Source organism: Phalacrocorax aristotelis, chromosome 14 (genome assembly GCF_949628215.1).
Source record: "Phalacrocorax aristotelis chromosome 14, bGulAri2.1, whole genome shotgun sequence".
NCBI classification, from domain to species: Eukaryota; Metazoa; Chordata; class Aves; order Suliformes; family Phalacrocoracidae; genus Phalacrocorax; species Phalacrocorax aristotelis.
Genome location: NC_134289.1, coordinates 17,526,318 through 17,549,487, shown reverse-complemented (window position 1 = coordinate 17,549,487; position 23,170 = coordinate 17,526,318). Strand labels below are relative to the sequence as shown.

At 45.0% G+C, this 23,170-nt stretch overlaps 1 protein-coding gene across 13 annotated transcripts in view; it reads right to left on the bottom strand.

The window, feature by feature from the left end:
• CAMK2G (calcium/calmodulin dependent protein kinase II gamma) overlaps positions 1 to 23,170 on the bottom strand; it is a 120,189-nt gene that overhangs the window by 26,593 nt on the left and 70,426 nt on the right. For 11 of the 13 annotated variants that reach the window (XR_012663101.1, XR_012663103.1, XR_012663105.1 and 8 more), the window contains exons 6-13: positions 22,445 to 22,517; positions 19,236 to 19,338; positions 18,284 to 18,367; positions 17,308 to 17,402; positions 14,586 to 14,708; positions 12,157 to 12,240; positions 11,442 to 11,484; positions 52 to 92 (exon numbers count right to left, since the gene is read on the bottom strand). Coding sequence is in view for 9 of the 13 variants with exons in the window: in XM_075109444.1 (XP_074965545.1) it covers positions 52 to 92; positions 11,442 to 11,484; positions 12,157 to 12,240; positions 14,586 to 14,708; positions 17,308 to 17,402; positions 18,284 to 18,367; positions 19,236 to 19,338; positions 22,445 to 22,517 (646 nt within the window). In the remaining 4 variants the exon portion in view is untranslated. Of the gene's footprint in view, positions 1 to 51; positions 93 to 11,441; positions 11,485 to 12,156; positions 12,241 to 14,585; positions 14,709 to 16,925; positions 17,403 to 18,283; positions 18,368 to 19,235; positions 19,339 to 22,444; positions 22,518 to 23,170 lie in introns of all 13 variants that reach the window. The other 2 variants (XM_075109446.1, XM_075109445.1) reach the window with 2 other exon arrangements.

Genomic DNA, 23,170 nt, shown 5'->3' with positions numbered 1-23,170 from the left:
CTTCTGTTCAGGTAGTGGGAGAGACAGTGAAATGGGAAAGTAAGAACTTACCTTCACTCCATCTGACTTCTTGTTCAGCAGGCTTTTGGCAGCTGCGGAGAGAAGCAGGAGAAGTAGGTCAGATTTTGGTTTCAAGACTATTCTCTCTCCCCCCGCCGCCTCCCCCCCCACCCCTTCCCTCAAAATGCACAAGACTTCAGAAGGACAGCCATCCTGCTAATTCCTTTCTAACAGCAAAAGACCTGGAAAACAAGGTTGTCTCTTATCAAATCCATCCTGACAGCAGAGACTTGCCCATCCTATCTATTGCTCACCTATTTAGGCAAAATTAGGCATGCTTTCACCATCTCAGGAAGGCCAAGTCCGAAATGAGGCTTCAGAGCTCCTCTATTTCAATCCTCCACTCACCCAGTGACCCCATCCAGAAGTGCCAGCAGTTACAGGTGGAAAAGCTAAAGAAATCTGCCAGATTTTTGCAACAGGATAAAGGCTTTACCTTCAAGGGAAGCCATTCACATAAAGACTTTGCTTATAAAGGGGGCACTGATAACACAGAGGCCTCCTAATTACTGCTATTCACAGTTACTCTGGGGGAACATCTGGACAGCTGAAAGGAAGAGACTGGAGAAGCACAAAAAGGCAGCATCTGATAAATGTTTATAAAAAAAGAATAAGAGACAGGAACTAGGCTGAATTTCTTCACTGAAAGATAAAGATGATGTTCTGTGCTCAACTTGAACAACTGGCACTAGCAATGAAAGAGAGAGCATGATGAGCACAGACAGACAGGGAGCCCACAACAAATGCCTGGCAGAAAGTGCACTTGGGACTGTGGAAGGAGCTGCTCCATCTATTACAGGAAGGTGGTGGTATGCTGGTAACAACTGTCAACAGTAAGACCCCATCTACAACCTCAACAGATACAAAACATAGCTTGCCTACTCATGAAGAAAGTATTCAGTTGTTTCAACTTCTGTAAATAGCATGCTAGAGACCTGCTGGACCAACACACTGATACGCCTCTCCCAGGCAGCTGCTGGGAAGCACACACATCTGGGTGCTTGAACTGGATTTTAGCTCCAGCAAAGATTAGGCCCAGAGGAAAAGCAAGCCCTAGGACAATGCTCACACGACTGTTGAAACACTTCACTCCCAAAGACACGCCAACCAATTCATGCACAGAGCGCTCAGTCTCTCTAGAAGCACCAACATCAGGCAAAAAGTTTTCACAGTATCCAAGCAACTGGTCAACTTTTATGTCAAAAGCATTTTCCTACCACGTGACCGTACAGATACAGCTTAACTAGACAGTATCAGCTGAGCTGGTGCAAATGACTACAGTGTCCCCTCACAATAAACAGGGCACCCTATATACATTTATTACAATTTCTGAATTGGTCTTCCTAATTCTACTCCCTAATGCAAATATAAAGCGAGAGCATGGATTTGTCTTCATTCCTGCTCTCAGGAACCATGCCAAGAACACTGGAAGAACCTCGTGCAGAGGTATTCTGAATGTGATGTGTCAAAACACGTTGCTCCAATGCGCACACATAAAGGTGGGCAGACAAGTTATCCCACGCAACTCATCTGCCCTGCAACTTTTCTTTGCTGAGTGTACACAGGCTAAAGCATCACAAGACCAAACCTAACAGGTAAGTTCTTGCCACTTTCAAGGCGTTGATGAAGGAGACCAGCCTGATTCCACATGCAAGTGAGAAGGAAAACAAAGGTGACCATGGGGCCAAAAAGGGGTCCAGTGTTTATACCACACATACATCAAAGCATCTCAAAACTGTTGAAAACAAGATACTGTTATGGCCTTACAACACTCCAGAAGGAGTAAAGGATTCTGCAACTTAACAAATACCAAAACTGGGACATTCCTGAAGTGGGGGGGGGTGGGGGCCAAAACCAAAAAACACCCTATCAGAGAAGGGAAACAGCACCACCATGTGCCCTGGGAATGACCCAGACACAAACTGGGAAGCAACGTTTTTGACACTTTCTGCAGTTTCCCCAGCAACTCACATCTGTGTCTGTGGACAAGAGACAGCTAAAAATCATGCTCTACAGCATTAAAGCAAATTCAGCTGAGAGCCCCTCCATGTGGCCCAGTGCCATGTAATGCTGATCCAGCGCTCCCCAGAGCAGCCTGCCCGTCTAGCCCCCTCCCCTGCTTGTCCCTCCACGCAGCACACGCTGCTCTGCCACAGCCCTGTCAGCATCCCAGCGCTGCAGAAGGGAACTCAGTCTGTGGTGTGTTTGTTCATGCATCATACCGTGGTTTGAAAGGACAACTGGAGAGTCCATGAAATGCATCCACATGCCAAGATGACTGCAGATACCTCAAACAAAAGGGAGGCATGCAGGTTTACCCACAGGTCAACCTGCACGTGTTACAAGACATTAAAGGGGATGCGAGTCGAATGCGAGCGACAGACAAGACTTCCTGTAATAAGAATCATTTCAGAAGGCAGGCAGCACCACCCAACATGCAGCTTAGCAAAGAGACAACAGGAGAGGGAAAATCCAAGGACACATGAAGGTAGATTCTCTGCTGTTCAGGAAATGGTCTTGCACCCATGCTCTGCAATTTTCCAGGCATGAGATACTGATATTTATTTTCACCATCCTTCCTACCTCCTCTAAACGTTAAAGGGATTAAATTCCCTCTTCTCAGTGGAGTCAACAGTTCCAATATAACGAAGCAATACAAAGGCACGCACTGCTAACCCAGTAGCTTAAAAGCACAGTTCTGATTCTGGTTTAACAGGACACCCTCCAGTTAATCTCTGAAGAGAAACACAAAAGGCCTCCCCCTGCATACACCCCATATACCCCTCCCTCCTCCCACGTCTCTCAGTTTTGGCCTCCATAGGAAACAGCCTGGGCTCTGGACCACATTCCTGGCAGAAACACAAATCCCTAATGCTGAACTCATCAGCAATAAACACTAGACACTCTGGACGTACCAGAGCCAAGGGGGGCGGTGGAGGAAGGAGTTTCTAAGAGAGACTGAAATACCCACTCCAAACACAGCCATGAATAGTGCCTCCCCGCTGCCAGCCCCACTCCTCCTCTTCCAGAGGAAGGAGGCCTTTGCCCAGCTGGCCCTGGGTTTGCCCTGTCCCCAGCTGCCAAATCTCAGTTACATTTCTCATCTTGGTTCAGCTTCCAGAGAGTATTTTTTGGCATGCACGGATGACACTGAGGTTGCTTTTGTTAAGCCTAACTCATGACGCTAGTCTATCGGACAACCCCAATCCTAAATACAAGCACTTACACCATGAAGAATTTTGGACTTTGCTAAGACTTGATTATTAAAGTAAAACTTTTATCATACCTACACAGAATTCCTAACGACACAGAGTTGCAGCTTGTCATTTTCATATTCACAAGTCAAAGAAAGTCAGATTAACTAATTCCCAACTTGATGCCACTCCTGGGGCTCACCACAAACCAACCGAGGGTCAGTATATAGCCATGAAGAGGCACCTCTCACTACCACTACAAACAATGCCCACAAATGCAGTGTAACTTCTATTTATTATGAACATCTATTTATTACGGACAAGACAGAGCAAAGACTGATGCTGAACTCTGCCATGATGGCTCTTTAGGCACAAGTCACTCAAGCAGCAGCCATTTAAACACAGCAGAGTGATTTCACAGAAGAGGGGAGTTGCCTTGTGTTCTCTGCCCTCGCTCTGGTTTCTGTCTCAGCAGCTCCCTTTCTGCTAGATTCTCCCGTGACTTGCTATGGGAACTTGTTGCAATAGCAATTGCACAGGAACGCTACACACTGAGACCAATACCAAGACAAACTATTGGCAAGGGATGACTGCCTTGCAGAATTTGCAATATGGACTCTCTCTTGCTGAAAATTTGATTTTTTTTTAATTGTAATCCTGCTTTGCTGTTAATTCCTCCTGCCCCCTAAACAACACCACTCTTCCAAAAATTTACCTGAGCAATAGACAAGCAACAACGTTTAACATATCCGCCCTCAATAAAAAGCCTTCCATGAGGACTTCTATTCTTCAACAAGACTAGAGTGATTCTGTTCAAAGAATTGCTACAGGATAAAAAGGGTCATGAAAAGCAAATACTTCAAACCACTCTTTTTAAAACAAGCAAAGAGAGAAGGGCAGAACCAGGTGGAAAGGCAGGTAAAAATCCCAAATCACAGAATCCCAGACTCCCAGGCTGGAAGGGACCTCAACGATCATCTAGTCCAACCTTTCTAGGAAGAGCACAGTCTAGACAAGATGGCCCAGAACCCTGACCAAACGACTCTTGAAGGTGTCCAATGTGGCCAAGTCAACCCCTTCCCTGGGGAGATTATTCCAGTGGTGACTGTCCTCGCTGTGAAAAATTTCCCTCTCATGTCCCATCAGAATATCCCCAAGAGCAACTTGTGTCCATTCCCCCTTGTCCTCTCCATAGGACTCCATGTAAAAAGGGAGTCCCCATCTTCTTTGTAGCCACCCCTTAAGTACTGGTACATGGTCCACCAGGACCCCCAGGTCCCTTTCCACAGAGCTGCTCTCCAGCCAGGTGGATCCCAGCCTGTGCTGCACTCCCAGATTATGTTTTCTCAGGTGCAAGACCTTACACTTGTCCTTGTTGAACTTCATAAGATTCTTGTTAGCCCACTCTTCCAGCCTATCCAGATCTCCCTGCAGAGCAGCTCTCCCTTCTGGAGTGTCTACTTCCCCACTCAACTTGGTGTCATCTGCAAACTTCATCAGGCTACACTTGATGCCATTATCCAGATCACTTATGAAGATGTTGAATAACATTGGGCCCAATATTGATCCCTGGGGACTCCACTAGTGACAGGTTGCCAGTTTGAGAAAGAGCTATTTACGACCTCCCTTTGGGTGCGGCCTGTCAGCCAGCTCCCCACCCACTGCACAGACCCCTTGTCTAGGCCATAACGCATTAATTTCTCCAGCAGGAGCCTGTGGGGGACTGTATCAAAGGCCTTGGAGAAGTCCAGGTAGACAACGTCCACTGCCTGCCCCATGTCAACCAGGCAAGTCACTTTGTCATAGAAGGCCACCAGGTTTGTCAAGCACGATCTGCCCCTAGTGAAGCCATGTTGGCTTTTCCCAATCACGTGCTTCATTTGACTTGTGATGGCCCCCAGGAGGATTCGTTCCATAAATTTCCCAGGGACTGAAGTAAGGCTGATGGGCCTATAGTTACCCGGAGCCCCCCTTGAGCCCTTCTTGTAGTCTCCAGCCCTCTGGGACATCCCCCGTTCTCCATGACTTCTCAAAGATTACGGAGAGTGGCCTCGCAATGACATCAGCCAGCTCTCTCAGCACCCTCACGTGGATGGCGTCAGGGCCCATCGATTTGTAGGGGTCAAGCTCCTGTAATAATTCACGTACTAACTCTTCCTTCACTGATGGTGGGTCTATGTTTGGATCAACCAGGAATTTAATTCCCAAAGCCTGGGGCCCAACAGTGCTGGTAAAGACAGAGGTGAAGAAAGTGCTGAGGACCTCTGCCTTCTCAGCATTGTTGGTGATTGACTCTCCTTTTCTGTTTAACAGTGGGCCTATGCTTTCCTTTGTTTTCTGCTTGTGGTTGACATACCTGAAGGAACCTTTCTTGTTATTTCTGATGTCTACGGCCAGTTTCAATTCAAGCTGGGCTTTTGCTTTTCTAACTGCATCTCTGCATGCCCTGGCAATGCCCTTGTAGCTCTCAGTGGATAATCCTCCACTTCTCCATCTCTGGTATGCTTCCCTTTTGAATTTGAGTAGACCCAGGAGCTCGTGGTTGATCCAAGGGGGCCTCTTGCTCCGCTTACTTCCCTTTCCTTTATAGGGGATAAACTGGTTTTGTGCTTCCAAGAGAGAGTTCTTGAAGAACTCCCAGCACTCACTAGCTCCTTTATCTTCCATAGAAGCATCCCACGGGATCCCTCCCAACTGAGCTCTGAGTGAGCTGAAGTTTGCTCTTCTAAAATCTAGAACCCTTGTCTTAGTACTGACTTTCAGCATGCTCAGCAGGATCCCGAACTCCACAACATTATGATCACTGCAGCCAAATCATCAGGCAATGCAAGCCTTTATGTGATCTGGACCCACAGGGTCTCCAGACATAGCTGACACCTTCCTTCCTATCCAATTCATCTCATCAGGCATAACCAATGCCTAACACTGTGCACATACTTCCAGTGCTTTGGGAAAATCTCAAGGGTAGATAGCGGTTGAAGATGCACACCCATCTCCCAGACATGCCACAATGGATTTCAAAGAAAGATTAAAAGAGGGAGCATTCATTAAAACTAAAGCTTGAAATACACGACCCAGTAGTGTCCTCTTGGCATGAGCCACAGAGCTGCAGTTGTTCCACTAGTGAATAATGGAGAAGTTGTGTGGGAGCCAGGTGATCTCCTCCTGCTTTTTTCACCTCTGCCAGCCTCCGAAAACCAAAACATTCTCCAGCAAGACTATGTACAAAAGCCAAAAATCAGGAGCCAGCCTGATACGTTTGTGACATTTCAATTAATGTTTGCAAACACTTTCCTGCCAATGAAGAAACTTCACATCCTGAAAGACACGCTCTTTGCAGGTATGCTTATATACACACAAACAGGAGCAGAACCTTAAGGGGTCAAAAAAGTCTGAACACTCAACCTAGACTTCTGAGCCTGAATGAATGCCTCCCAGTCTGTCCCAAATTCAAGAGCTGATGAAAATGAGAACACCTCTCTTGCACTATTACAAAAACTCGATTTCCTGACAAACCAAGAAATGAATGAGTGAAGGGCAAACACCACAAGAAAAGGCATTCACAGAGTTCTCCTGAACTTCAGGGAGAGGAATATAGAAGTAAAGGGAACTATTATAATAATTTATAGGCACTTTTAATGATAAAATAGACTCTCAGGCCATAGCGATAAACATTCAAATGCAGCAATGAAATCCATGTCATTCTGGGAAGCTGCAAAATGGAAGTTTACTTACTGAAGTACACTACTTCAGCAGGTCCACGCTGTAGCTGTTGAGCACCATTCTCTGAATCCCCTGAGTGTTTCTTATGCAACTTAGTAGATGCAGAGAAATCACTTAAAAACAAATTTTCATTAAATGTTATGTTTCATGTTATATTTAATGTTTCATTAAATTTTTCATTCATCTTCTGCTTGGGAAACATGGTTCCCAGTGATCTCATACTCATTTATTTGAAGCTCTTTGGAAACATCTTGGTAAGTTTTCCCCTCCATATTTTCATCCTTCGAATTCACACCAGTGTTCATGAGTCAGGTGATAGAAATTTCTGGTTCTAAATGGATATCTACATAACTAACACAACACAGCAGAAACTTCAAATGTATTTAACTTTCTTTCATTAAAGAACCCAAATTCCAACCTGAGTATAAATATATATGTATACACACAAAATAGCAAAAATTCAGTTTCACAAGCACTTCTGGAAGGCAGGTATAGCAGGACACTGAAATATTTCAGTACCACTTCAGTATTTGTATTATTTTGCTCTTGCTCTTGAGTCAGCTCAAAAGTCTCTCTACAGGTTACACCAAACATGCACAGGCATACTCAGCCCTTCTTTACTTAGTTAGAAAGCACTCTGCTCCCTGGGTCTGTCTCCAGCCTCTCTCCACCTCACCTATCTAGTTAAACCCCAAACTTCACATTGGAGGGTTAATAAGAATCTGTAACGACATGTAATGAATTCCAGCTATTGTCACGAGCTGCCATAAGAGCTCCCTCACAAAACTGACTTCAGCAAGCAGTGACAATTCCCAAGAAAAAAGCTCAGCTTTTTTCAGTTAAGAGAACTTTTTCAGTTAAGAGAGGGAGGTTTCAGGCACAAGGCTTAATTACCTGCAATGTCTGCTTTAGCATCTATTTTGAACACAGGGCAGCACACAGGATTTGCGCTGAACCACTTGAGACGTGAATTTTGTAGACTGTGATAGCTTCTTGAACAACTACCAATTAACAGTTGCAATCCAGTTAGGAAAACAGTGCTAAGAATTTCATGTGGTCCACTTGTAAGTCTCGCATAAAATTAACTTAAGGAGAAAAGACACTTCTCAGCACTTTGTGAAGACGGCTCTTCCTAAGATAAAAATAAATTTTGTCCATCCTTTCACTCAGTTTACAGCAGGCTTACTTACAGAGTTTTATCTACATAAATGAGTCCAGGCAATCTTAAATACTGCGGCTATTAGGAATCTCTGAAAACCCTGCCAACTTTCTCCTAGTAATAAATTTACCTTTACTTCTCAGAAGGCAATTTAGGAGTTCCTTCCATATGATCTCATCAATTGATTTACCTGACCTTATTTCTGTATACTGTAAATGAACGCAGATCAGATCAGTGTTTGCTTGGATCATGCGAACATCAAAGGCTACACGCGAGCACCCAAATCATCCTGCATATACCCTGGTGTGACTCTAAAGACCCCACCGCGAAGTTTAGATTGCAATGTTCTCTCTCAGAGCTGAGTGAATACCTACCAGAGCGTGGAGAGAAGCTGCAAACCCCTTATTTTAACCAGGTCTCAATTTCCTGACTTACACTGAAAGGAGTGCAACGGTATCTGCTTTTAACAAACGGCCTGCAGCTCCCCCGAGATACAATACAAGAACCACAAACAGCCAGTATTAAGTTATCAAGAATATACCGTAACGGGGGAAAGGAGCCAGAACGCATTCCTTTATCTTTAGCGACTGACCCGGGGCAAAAGGCACCTAGCAAACAACACACTGCTTGCAAACAAACAGAAGCTTTTTTTTTTTTCTTTGTAAAAGGTGAGATTTTTTTTGATGGGGGGGGGGGGGGAAAGAGAAAGAGCGCTGCTAGAGACTCATTAAGCATACAATTTGTCACAAGCTAAAGCCACACTGTCAAATGAAGGAACTCCACATTACAAAATGCATGACAGAGTAATAACAACAGGATTAAGGAAGTCTTCTCGTATTTCCTGCCGATAGTACTATCACACCTAATTAACTGATACCATGGTCACATGAGCCTTCGTTTTCCTCTTGGTCAAAACATCTGTGAAGAAGCTTTTAGATCCCATCTCCAGGCAGGAAGAAGCTTCTCTCTCCATAAATCTAGTTCCATCTGCTGGGAATGGGGCTTTTAGAGGCTCACAAAACAGTGTCACCCAATTAGAGGAAACAAAAAGCCCTTAAGGTCTTCAGGGAAAGAAACAAGTATTATTTCAGAACTTCGCAAGTGCAGTTAAATGACCTGTCACAACAGCATAAGTCTGAGCTCTACCCGAAGTTCCCACATGGAATTTTTACTTCCAGTTAGCATGCACTCATTCTTCGATTCCAGCAGATTTATGTATTTCAACTGCAGCAATTACAAAACCTAAGCAAATTAAAAATAATAATAACAAAGTGAAGCTCATATTACATACACACCTGCAAAGAAAACAATAGCTGATCTCTCCACTTCCAAAACACATCAAAATATTATGGATAGCTACTATCCGCAGAGGCTATAAATGCTTCACATCTAAATTCACATCTCTTTCTGGACAGTTTTTCAGAGCATCTCATTACCTGGGATCATAGCTTATATTCAAAGCAGAACTCAGTGGTACTGAGAACCCTGCGCTCACTGTGGGCCACCTAGGATTTCCTTTTCTGCAGCTGTTAACTGAAGTGGATCCAGCAGCTTCAGCCCTTGAGACAGAGAAGAATGAGCAGAGCAAGCCTTTTCCTCCTCGATCCTAGCTCAGGGAATAAGTGGATGAATAGGTCACACACCATTAAGGAGAACCCTTCTCTCAGGCATTTCATGTACTCAAAATCTGGGCCACAGGAGATTTTCTTACCCAAGCACTTCTGCAGCTTCATTAGAAGTGACAACATTTGCAGACTAAATATGAATCCAAAACTGCTGTTTAAAAAAAATATAAAAACCCGGACTATTTCAGAATCGTCAATTAGGTGAAATAAAAACTAGCTACGTGAACAGATCAAAAACCATTCACACCAGCAGAAAGCTGAAGAAAACATTAAGTTTCATGCAGTCCTGCAGAAGCCCTGTCATTGTGCCACAGCTCCTCACAGTTATTTCAGAATCATTCTCAGAAAACAATATATAATTTTTAAGTCCTGTAGTAGCACAATCCTGGAACAGGTGAACAGAAAAAATTATTCTGTCCCACTATCAGAAATGCAGTGAAGAGAAATTGCTGTAGCCACACATAGTCCTGACATATGGGGACAGGTTCACCTGAAAGCAAGAACCAAGGTGGAATAAAGCCCAACCAACCAAACAAAAACCCCACACACTGAAGTTGTTGAGGATTGTCCCTTAATTGTAGCTTGATTTTACATCTTCTAATTTTTTTTTTTCTTAAGATCACCATACAGGAGGTCAAAAACACTGCCTTGATTTCACAAAAGAATGTATGCACGAATGAGCACTTTGAATGCTGGGATGATCATTTTATAGAGATTTTCACTCTGATTAGAAGTTTATTGTAACATCACTCGGGATACAAATATTGGTATCCACCATTAGTAAATGGCCAGATAAAATTAATACACTTCCATTTCGTTCATCATCACTTATAATCCATACAGCAGATTTTCACATGAAAGTAGCTGTAGTCAGGTGCAATAAAAATCTGACTCATGCATTCAGTAATTGCCCTTTTTAAAAGAGGAGAAAAAAATAGCAGAGGGCAAAGAAAGCAAACAAACCCATAAACCAAAAGCACTTGCAAATAGAGGTCCTCCACCCAAATGGAAATGAACACAGATCAGACTGCATCACCTAGATGTGCTGAGCCAAGACAATCATCTTCCAAAAAGCACTGATTTGCATGTTGAGATTTGCATTTTCAGTAAGTGCACTACGTAATGCAGTTGGGTGGGAGCCAGACCACTAGTTATTAAGCTTAAAAGGATGAAAACCACTTCTGAGATTCCAAGAAGGAAAACTAATAGCTATATGCTTCAGACCCATTTTTGATGAGTCAAAGTAATACAGTACCCAAATAGCTGCTGTCCCTATTCCCATCAATACCACTACTCGCTCTGTCTCCCTGCCCCAGGTCTGAAGGAATCACTGCTACCTAATAAGAGTTCTTGACTCCTGGTTTTGGACGGGAAAGCTAACAAATGCCAGCCAGAATTTCCCCAAAATAATCTGATAACAAAACATCATGAGAAGAGTGTGGCAGCTGACTTCATTTCTGGTTTGTACCAGACTACAGTGCCACGTGCTCCTCCCCTAAGAAATCACTTCTGGTCTATTTCACACTGGTCATCAGCCAAGACAAAGTGACCACCATTATACCATGATGAATTGTGAGCACATTTCCTTCCCTCCTACTCAACCTCAAAACGGTTAAAATATCCCCAGACTCACTCAGACAAAACAAAACCAAGGAAGGGGTGGGAACAGTCAGAACGTACCTGAAAAATTCCGAGACACAAGCATCGTCGTGAGGATTGCACCCTGTGGGGAAGAGAAAGCAGGGATAATAAACAGCATCACCCACTTCAGGAAGGGGCTGGGCTGACGCATGGAGAACCCAGTGCGTCAGGTGCCAAAGCAGAGGTATCCCAGTGCTACCCTGAAGTCCCAGTGTATCCAGGATGCCCACACGTAGCTGTCGGACCTGACATAGGACTGCTTAGGGTCCCACCTTCCTGAAGCAGCAGCTAGAGGCCAGGCAGGATAGCCTAGGACATCTACAAAGGCATTAAGAGTAATGTTTAGACACACAGTTGCTTCCTAGCTTTGAAACAGCAGATCACTGCTCCATAAGCAGGCCAGAGGCTTTGCCCCAGCTGCAGGCAACTGATACACTATTACTGGGAGGCAGAGAGTGAACGGAACTAAAAGCTCCAGAATTTAAGAACTAGTTGCTCTATTTCAACTATCCTGCAGGAAGTGGAAGGGGCGATCATGTAGCAGAAGCAGCACGAGAAACTTAGAGCTTTGGAGAAAGAAACTACCCAGGTCCTGAATCTCAGTACTTCTTTAGTACCCTGTGCTGGAGGACCACATAAGGTACTTCTCTAACATTTGTGGGCTAATCACAAAAAACCCATTGCTGCTAGGAAGGCATTAACCTCAAATTCAGAGGATTACAAACAAGCTTAAGGCAACCTAACATATACTTACTTTTAGCTTCCTTCTAGCATTGAACTTTCTCAAGCATTCCACAGTCTCCTGCCTGTGCATCATCGAAGCAACAGTGGATCGTTGCTGAAAAACAAGATCAAGAAACAAATATCAAGAACACACCTTAACCAGATCAGCCAGGGGCACTCTCGCCACTGGCACACAACCATGACATGCAAGCTGACATTGCCAAGCCTCTCACTACTGCATGGCTGCAAAGCACTGCAACCTGTTCACGGCTTAAAAACCTCCCACTACAGCCAGACATGTTAAGCCAAGGTTAGCTATTAGAGGACTGTACCCAAGAAATTCTGTGGCTGAGGTACAGGTGAGAATCAATGCTCCCTCTCTCTCAGGCACACAAATGAATCAAAACAGTAAGGAGACAAAGTCAATGAACAAGCATACCCATGGGGGACTGCGTTAGAAGCACTACAGAAAAGATGTGGGTTGCATTAGTTACAGCTCTAAGGGCAAAGCAGTAAGTGAATACTAGTGAGCAGTCGCCTTCCCAGATGGGGCAGCTCCCGGAATGGAAGTACCTGACTAGCAGAGGCCTTGGCATCTTTGCATCAGTTTTGCAGAAATAGATTTTTCAGTGTGTAAGAGGAAAGGTCATATATCTCTATTGTACCAATGCAAAACCTGAGCATAACCTCTAGCCAGTGATGCACACCTGTCACCCACAGTAGACTGGGACCCCATCAGCTGCAAAAAGAGAACTTCCCAGAAGTGTTGCCAGTCATTGAGAGCACATGAGGAAACCAGAGACTGATGCCTTTAAAGCACATGAGGAAACCAGAGACTAATGCCAAAGTAGCTGCTGTTCTTGCACAGAGCCACAAGCCTGAATTCTCTTTACAAGGACAGTGGGTGAATGACTAACTTGGCAGATCAATGTGTACAAACCCTCCATTACCCTTCTCCTGTTTGGAAAAAATTCTGCAATACCCAAAAGAACTGTAAACCATTCAGCTAGTTCCATGGGACGTCTCTGCTTTGATGCTGTCAGCAAAGCTAGTCACCTGCTGCAGTACACACAGCAGCGTGGAGGGAGGATGTCGCAAAACTGTCCTCCTCAATAACTTTGCTGGTCACTGTTCATTCAGCCTCCTTAGGAGTGACAGTGACCTCTGGTCGTTCAATGTGGGCTTAAAAGGGTCAGGACCACCGGCACTTCAGAAGTTCAGTGATGCTAAGAAACGCAGTGTCTCAGATAAACTGGTAAGATTTCCTACCACGTTTACTTCGGAGCAGCAATACACCTCCAGAAAGAGGACGTATGTTGCACACACAGAGACTGCAGAGCAAATGGAAACAACAGACTCAGCAGGAGGCAGTTTGGGCGAGAGGCTGAAACGGCTGTGAAGTGAAATAGAACTCCCCATACATAACTCAGAAGGCAAGCCATTCTCGAACCCTTCTATATTGTGCTGCCACGGGAAGAGAGCTATCGTAATACATTCAGCTTTGGTTACAGGCATCGGGACAACAGTTAAATACACAGAAACTGCCATTGATTACAAGCATTCAAGGAGAGGGGGAAAAAAAAAAAACCCAAACCAAAAAAAACCAACACCCAGAGATGCAAAGTCTCGGCTAGTGTGAGGTTTTGACTTCCAAGGAACCTGCACCACTTCACAGCGGACACTACACTCCTGTTTACACAGATGTTCACACAATGAAGTTTAAATTGTTAATTTCTTGTTTTGTGGCAGAAGGAAAAAACCACCACAGTTTCTCAAGAAAAAAAAAACACACGAAGGCACACACTAGACACATCCTAGAAAGCAGAAGTATGCTATGGTATTACAAGAGCATCTGGTTAGACTTAGGTGGAACTATTTCATCCTGCAGAGATAAAAGTGCACCATTGCTGTCCTCCCCCACACCCACTCCCAGCTGCATTCTGGGATTTCCTTGCCAATTTTGCAAAAGACAAAAAAAAAAAAATCTGTGTGGGGTCTGGCAAGGCAGAAACTACATACACTGAACAGCAAAAGATTTTTCGCTGATTTCTGGTTTACAGCCAGTTAAGCTGCAGCAGAGCAGAAATATTCGAACGTTGTAAAGATGCAAAGCAATAAACTGTAGTAAAGATTAAGAACAAAATAATCCTAAAATATTTTGTCAGATGTCTCCGTCTGACATTTTAGGATGATACGGATTGCAAGAGGAGATGTGGGGAAAACCAGAAACTAGGGACATTCACAAAACCTCTAGAATAATAAAGGGATTTTTTTTTCCCTACAGTGGCAATAAAAGCACCACAGCATGACAAAGTTGGCTTGTTGAAGGTCAGCCTCCAAAAAAAAAAAATCACATTTTGAAATATTGAAAATATTCTGGGCTTCTCTGCAGCGAAGTCTTCTTGACATGTCAGTTCAGGGTAAACCACAAATCAATCCGTAACAGAGGAGAACACTTACACAGACCCATGGGTGTTTGAGAGCCTGGTCAGCTGTGATGCGCTTCGCTGGGTTTATCGTCAGCATCTGGTTGATCAAATTCTTTGCTTCGGGAGTCACAGTGTCCCACTCAGGGGATGGGAACTGAAAGAGGAAGAAGGAACAGATGAAGAACTGAAAATATCTTTTAGTAGCAGAAAAGATTCTCCCTCCTACACAGCCGAATTCCAGCTTTTGCCCTTTTGATGCCAGAGCTAACATATTTGCAAATAACATCAATTTCTGTGAAAAACCACGCTGAATGAAAATCATACAGAATCTAGCAAATGAACGGTACCAGACAGCAGAACACACCTGTACCATTCACCAGACACAGGCAGGAAGATTAACCATTTACAAGCCTTTTGGGAATCACTCAGACCTTTGAATTTCTTCCACACTCAAGAGTCAAAAAAGTAACCTTTTTAACTGAGTTCTGACATGAAAAACACAAGCTCTATCTTTTTTTACTCCACCTTGCTCTTTGTCCAGCATGCTAAAAAGCTATAGCAGCGTATGCAAAATCACAAACATTGAACTACAGCAAAACCTCATGAAAGGGAAAATCACTAACAGAACATTCCATCAGGTATACCTGCCCCACCGTAAGGCACGGTATCCTGGAGCAACACCAGTCACTTCGGTGCAGCAACCCACCAGCAAACGGCTAGCACGCGTCCGCCATACCAGAAATCATTACTTGGGGAGCAAGAGAGATGTAATGGTGGATGGGAATACAGAAGCATGAAAAGAAAAGAATCTCAAATATTTCAGTTGCTGATCATCCATGAAGGGTAACTGCTCTCTCCTGTAATTCCAATAATGATAAGGATTAGGTATTCCTGCCATCCTCCAGATGCTTGCACGGGGTGTAGACGACAGCATGCTGAGATTAAATGCAGCACGTCTCACTCCTATGGAGCTACTGTACAAGATACAGGTGAACTTGAGAACACAAGGATTAACGTGCTGGTGGGACAAGTGTCCCCTGTCCTTAAGTGGTGAGAAAATGGATCTACCCTGAGAACACTTCCTTACAGTACTACAACATTCTGAAAAAGTTTTTCCCATCTCTTTTCTCCTGCATTTTGTGCTTTGCTCAGTTGGGTCATAAAAATGCACCCACCGTATTCGATCTGGATATAATCTTACTTCTGTGTTCCCAGGCAGCAGCAAGGCATTACACCATTTGGTCTGTAAACACTGCGAGGGACTACTCAAAAACTATGATACTGAGCCTTCAGGCAGGACACTTTGCCCACACCTGAACTCTGAAGTATTCATGGTCATGCCTTGCAAACCCCCTACCTAACAGCACAAAGCCCATTTCACAGTTGTTATGTCCTCGAGAAATAACAACAGACCAGTCCAGTGCTCAGTGCTGGGGTAAGGATGCCGGGGGCAGGTACACCAGTAAAACTTGTCCTGTTTCCTACCAGGCAAAACAGGGGAGGAATCTACTAAAACTTGTCACCAGAAGTAAGAATTCAAAAACAGCAAGTGGATAGGAGGCATCAGGCACTTCACTCCTCACGACTTACAGGAGTTAGACATTTAACCCCTGAAGTGCTTTGAAAATCTCTATCAATATGATTAGTGCAAGAACACTTCAGATGAGAACAAGCAACACAGAACTAAGAGGGGCAGGAAGGCAAGAGAAGAACACAAGTCCATTTAAGGCTATCAAGGACAAAGACATCACTCTCCTTTCGCTCAGGAAGCCACTGAGCCAGGACATGGGGTTAAGCAGACCTTTGTTCTAACCAGTACAGCTGCTCTCACTGTGTCAGGCACAGAAGCTGGGAGGTAATTGGGGCCCAGCAGAACCTTTGATTTTTGGTTTTTTTTTCTTTTTAAATGCAAACCACGAGATAGCCTACAAAATTAACTCCCCAACTTCCTCTTGATATTCATGCTCACAGGCTTTGAGCTGGGATTTCCAGGAGCAACTTCTTCCCTCCCAAGCCTCTCCTTACACGGAAGAATTTATGTCAAACATTCAAGCTGTGGTACCCAAACCACATTTCACACCACCTTTGCTCCGCAGTACTAACTTGCTTGCTGTTCCCCTCCTTCAGGCACTTTTTTACACCTCAGTTTTGCCGTACTCTGAGAACCGTTCCATGAACTGCTTGGCTTTTTACCAGAGCCTCCAACCCACCACGCTGATCCCCACCACAAAGCCACCCCCCAAAGGCCCCTGTCATTCAGTCCTCTCACTGGGCTCCACACTTTCCACAGATGGAAGAAAATTCCACTATGGCACTGAGGAGACCAGAAGCCATAATATAAGTTATTAATCTACAGAATACTTCCCCATACCTTTGATAAAGGCCTTGATAAAGACAGGCTCCTTCATTCTACCTTCCCTCTGCTCGCCTGGAAGAGTTAGCATTGGCTACGTCTGCAGCACTTTGTGGTAAACGCACTAGAGGACACCATTTCCCACCGTCTGCACTTCCAGCTCTGCATTTCCCTAATGACCAGCAACGTCTTGGTGCCCACTGTGATGCTTTCCACATATCCTTTCAGTAGCCCCAAACAGGGCTGCATCCCAGGCAGTGAAGACAACGAGGTGTACGAACACGCCAAACATCACTCTGCACAGTAGCTTGGGGCCTGCTGCTGGACAACCAGTAAGATAGTGCCATGGTTTGGATGGCTTCTACACCCATGCAGGTACTCAGCAAGAAAGTGCCCTTACGTCATAGGCTCCGGCTTTGATCTGCTGATAGAGTTTGTGCTGATCTTCATCCCAAAAGGGAGGGTACCCCACTAGTAATATGTACAGAATCACTCCTGGGAGGGAGAGACACAGATACACTATGGTTAGGCTAATACGCCAATTACTCCTTCAGCCCCTCTTCCTTCCCTCTTGACAGACCCCAAGGCAATGAGCGCTCTGCATCTTCATTTGCCATCATATTTAGCCTTCCGAGGTAGAAAAGGACAGTACAAACCTCTCCTCTGCTGAACCTCACCCTGGCACTTCATGTTCAGCTCTGAACGCCAGCTGCCAAGAGCTAGAACAAGGTGCGTGACATCCTTCTACCCTCTGGCTATCATGGCTGGAGAGCCACAACCCCCAGCTGCTCTCAGAATGAAGTGAAGCCACATCCCCTGGGGCTGCTGGGCAGCAAGGGACCTTTTAGGAAGGAATGGGTTTTTAGATGCTTACTGTGCATGGTCTTGGGACAAAAATGCCACTGACAGAGCTAACACTCCTGGCCTGCAGAGAACCATTTAGTCCATGTCAGGCAACACTGACATCACATAGCTTTAAACTTATTGGTCCCAGATATATTTACACTTCATTTTTTCCTTTTAAAAAAAATCAGGTCTCTTCAGTATTTCATCTTCTACATAGTTAGTATACTAGAAAATTGCAAGAAGTTACAGTTATCTAAACAACTGACTCTGCAAAGCATAGACAAGTCCTATCTCTTCAGTCTCAAACATCTGATAGATGGCCTGGGGAAAGGGTTAGGAGCCAGAATCAAATGAGCTCAGGCTCCAGTATTAACTCCATCTATACAAGGTGCTTATCCTCAAGTGTGCCTTCCATCTCTCTACCCGATAAGAAGGAGCACTACGCACCCTCCCAGCAATAACTTATAAGAAATTGCTCTTCTACATGAAAAGGTGCTGTTTAAGTGTAAAGTGTTTTGACAGAATCTTACCACATGCCCATATATCCACTGGTTTTCCATAAGGATCTTTTCTTAAGACTTCGGGGGAGAGGTAGCCTGGAGTGCCAGCAAACCCTGCCAGGAAATGGATGACATGAAGTACTTACAGTACCCAAACAGAAGAGATCTTGCTATATCACAAAATCCGCTAGTGGTAACCAACAAATTCCAAAACCCCTTTCCCTGTGGATCTGTGCTAGAGCTACCTTTTGGTAAAACAACAGAAAGAGAGGAAAAAAAATAGAAAAGAAAAAAAATCAGACAGGATCGAGCACCTACATATTGCAGGAAAAGCAGAAGAGGGACCTTGTCAACCAGCTGGGTGCAAACTCATGCCAGGCCTTATATCATGGTTACATATAATGGCTTGGAGTTTGAAAACACAAGATGTAGATGGGACACATCCATTGCCAAATGGTGTGGGCAGACCAGGAAAGTAGCCATCTCTCCAGGATCTCCACAGCGCTGCATAATCTCAGAGCTGATGTTTAGCCTGAGGTGGTCTCGTTTCTATTCACGTTTTAGCTAAACAAAGATACAGCCAGATCCAAATGTGCCTGAGGAAGGCCAGGTCAAACACATTTCCGTAAAATGACCAAACAAAATTCCAGATGTCTACACTCCTGAGTAGTAGGAAAGTTCAGATCAGGGTCTAAACTTAGCAGCTGCATTCATCTCTGGCACTAGTATCTACTGTAAACAGAGAAGAAAAATACAGAAACACATAGCCATTTTTTCTGTCTTTATTTATCATATTCTTTCCTCTATTGCACCTAGGCTCGTGCCCAAGGACCCAGAGGCTGAGATGCTTGGAAAGGAAGCAGCAATGCCAAATACACACAAGCGTGTTGGAAGAGCTAAAAGAAAGTACTCAGGAAGGGTGCAACTCAACCAGTCACCAGCAAAGCGGGGAGCAGAAGTGGGAAAGCTCAAACACTCTTACCAAACCAGGCCTGCTGCTCTCCCTGGACTTCTATGGCCAGTCCGAAGTCAGCCAGTTTGACAGCAGCACCCTTACATTTACTTGCCAGTAGTAAATTCTCAGGCTGGGGAGAAGAAAGAAAAAAGGGGGTAAGAATGAAAGGCTGACATCCTTGTTAAAGCCTCCTGCCTCGGTATTCACATTATTAAATTGAATCTGCTGACTGAATTTAGCAGGCATGTACTAAAGCTGTTCAGGTGAAGGCAGAGCAACAGCAATGAATGGCCTTGACCTAGAGCAGCAGAAAATCCCCAAGTCCAACACAGATCCTCTGCGGGAGCCGGAGCCTCTCCAGCCCAGCCCATCCATTACATGCTGACACCAGAGGGCACTGGCAGTACAGCTCCTGCAGCACTGAACCCAAAATTCATTTCTGTCACGCCTGCAGAGTAACTGGGGAGGGGAGGGAAGGGTGGGAAGCTGCAGTAGATACAATCTGCAGCGATGTTTCTCCCCATGAACATTACACAGTCCCCAAGGCACTGGAAAGTAAATATGATGCTACTAAGGGCTGCCAAATACAGCACCGTAATGTGGGAAAGCATCATCTGGATAGGCAGCAGGCTTTCATCCCTTACAGAAAGAGCCTCAGCCTCAAATTGGCATAAGCACCACAGCAATGAGTGGTCTTGTAAGCTGCTTTCACGCTACATATTTACAGCGGCATAAAATACGCTGTCTTGCTACTGCTGCTGTCACCTATATGACAAGCAGCCATGTCACTTCCCCTGTGCACGCGGAAAATGAGACAGACTTTTGCCCCTCACGTTTCTGCCTCACATGAATCTCACTCTAATGATAATTCTGTTGTGTTCCAGTAGACAACTTCAGCAGAAGGCTTAACACAACTCCAAAAATTGTACTGAGAGGCAGCAGCTTCCTCTGAAGCACCAGAGCAGCTGGTTACATGGGACCCTTTGAAACCCCAAAGCTTTGAGGTGGTGGCTATTACAGCTCTGCAGGAAACCCAGATCGTAGACAGGCAGGACAAACGTGATTTCTCATCCTACACCCTTCTGATCATTTGTGCAATTCATGTCAGCTTGAGTTTTTGAACCGAGCAAGATGGAAGCCTGGAAATCTGGAAACAGGAGCTTGTCTCAGTTTCACAGATCTGATGAAGGTATTTTTGCAGCCTTCTCACCACTTTCATCCCACAGCAACCGTCTATCCCTGTTCTGCCCGACAGGAACAAGATGCCTTGCTCACTCCCCTGCCTTAAAGTACTGGGCATGTGCCTTGCTTCTGTTCTGAACAAGGGGAGAACAGCCGTGCCCATCACAGTCCCAGCCATAAGCAGCAGGGAAGGAAGGGGAACTGGGTCTCAATACATCTGAATGCCACTGGCTTTTCACTATATGGGAAGTGGAAAAGATTGCATTAATCAAGCTACACCGATGTAAATTCACCAGTGTAAACAAGTGCCTTAAGCAGAAAACCAATTAAACCCCTCCCAACTTCTGATCCCACCTGGGCTTGGCTTGACTAAGAAACAGTGAAATTTAGGCCAGGCTTGTGCTAGCTAAGCACTATTTGCTTCTAAAATACAGCTACAAACACCTTAAGGCTAATGGTGCCTTATTCATGCGCATGTCTGCGAACATATGGGCTGTCTCAGGTTTCACATACCTTTTGGTAAGGAGGTGAATGCATTCCTTAATTTCTTACTGTCCCTATGGGCAGCTCAACATTGGAGGTTCTTTAAGAACATGTCAGCCAAAAGACAGGCTTACGAGAGGGATGTGCAAAAGACAAAACTTCAATTGAAGCAAGCTCTGCAGTTATTGCACACTGATCCTGGTGGCCAAGCTTTTGGCAAAGAGCTAAATATTAAATAAAGAGCACAGGATCTTTTACTGCTAAAAGGAACGGCTACTCCTCAGGCCTGGATAGTTTCAGTGAATCAGAGCGAGCAATAGAAGAAACGCATTAACTACAGTGGGTAGTGTCTACCAGCTGTCTGCAGCTCTAAATAGGTTCACAACTTTTACACAAACAACCCTTGGGAAGCAAAACAGATTGATCCTGAACACAGGATGTGAAGGAAAACTTAAACCATCCTGTACAGGAAAAAACTGCTGATTTTCATAGAGGCCCTGATTTTGGACAGTAGTGCCTCTTGGAGGCTGCTTTCTCAAGAGCAGGTGTCAGATCTAATCCAGAGCAGTCATTCTGCAGCAAATCACTTGCATCTTTTCACAGTGCTCTGAATCAGAGCACCAGAAGTGCTGCATAGGAGTTTGGCAGAAACACTAAGGGTTAACAGCTATCCACCAGATCAAAATACCGGGGGAACACTAGCACCAAGCTTGGAACAGGCTTTTACCTTGTTCTCTGCAAAACATTTTTTATACTTTTCCCCTTATGCATTGTATAACAAACCAAAACCAACACTAGTAGCAGGTGTCATCCTGCATTAATTTAACCGGACCACTGGTGGCTATACCATTTCCACTTCAGACAGAGAGGGCTGCAGGGCAGGCAGACCTTCCCACACAAACCTCTTCATTCTGGAGCCTGCCCAGCTCCCAGTACAGCTGGCACTGCGCAGGAAAGGAGTTTAAGTAACTATGCTGTGGGGCTTCTGGGTCTTATAATGTGGCAAATGGTTGATTCCCCCAGTGTTTAACTGGCCAGCAGTTTTGGTTTTAGATTAAAAGTGCTTCTACTGATGAGAGAAGAAAGAAATGACATGAAAAATTCTTGCTGTGCACCTCTGCCCTAGCCCAATGGCATGTGTTTGGCAACAGTGCAGAATAAAAATATACATGCTCTGCACAGACAAACTCATCCTGGCAGATTGAACAGCGATTGCCCCAGGTCTCTAGAGCTCTCTTCAATGGCAGACTAGGAAGCGTCCTTCATTATAGTGAATCCTACCCAAGTTTCTCTGAAAGCCTGCTGCACTCCAATGTTCACAACTACTCCATACTGGAGCTGCCTCAGAGAGGCTGAGAGCTGGCAAGGTTCACACAGACTGAAAACTTCCTCAGGAGTTCAGCACACCCTTTAGAAAGCTCTGAAGGAGCAAATCTGTGCTTCAGGAACCGCTGAGCCCAGCTCAAGTAAAAAAAAGCCCTGCCAGCTGGCAACACAGTATTCCTGTCTTGCCTCTTCCAGTGATCCCCTGGCTGCTCTCCTCAGCCTCTGTGGCATGGAGGAAATATTACCTTCAAGTCCCTGTGCACGATATCATGCTGGTGAATGTGATTCACACTCTCCAGTATCTGATGAATACAGTGGCTGCAAGGTAAAGGAAGAGACACACACAGTTATGCACACACACACATAGGCTTGGCACCTCATCCCACCCCAGAACTATTTCCCTAACTTTTATATTTGTACCAGGGAGAGTTCAAGACCCCAGGCTGAATCCCTTCATCATGTCCACTGGATGCTACAGCTCAGTGCTGTCACAGCTGGACACCCCTGGCCCCCTCAGCAACAGGATGCTAAACGTCCGATCTATAGGACCACCACAAAGCCTCTCTCCTACCTCCCATCACCTCCTTCCTCTCCTCCCCATCACACTAAGCATTCCACTTGTTCTTTCAGCCAACAGTGCCCACCCCACACAGGAGAACAGAGACACCAGAGTATCTGCAAACAGCAGCCGAGACTGGGCAAGCAAGACCCAGTCGCTCCAGGAAACATTCAGCTGGGCTAGTCCCGACCAAAGCATAAACTTTCAGAGAGCAGCAGCCTCCCCGGCAAACTCAGGATGACGACTCCTGGGTGCTTGCCAGTTTGCAAAGCTTTCAGAGCAGCATCTCAAGCACTTTCCATACACAATGTGCGCACACACCCGCTTGCTGGGTGCCTTTTCGCTTGCTGGGTGCCTTTTAAGTACAGATCCCACTTAAGGGGTTAGTGATCTGAAAAGCAGACTCATTCCT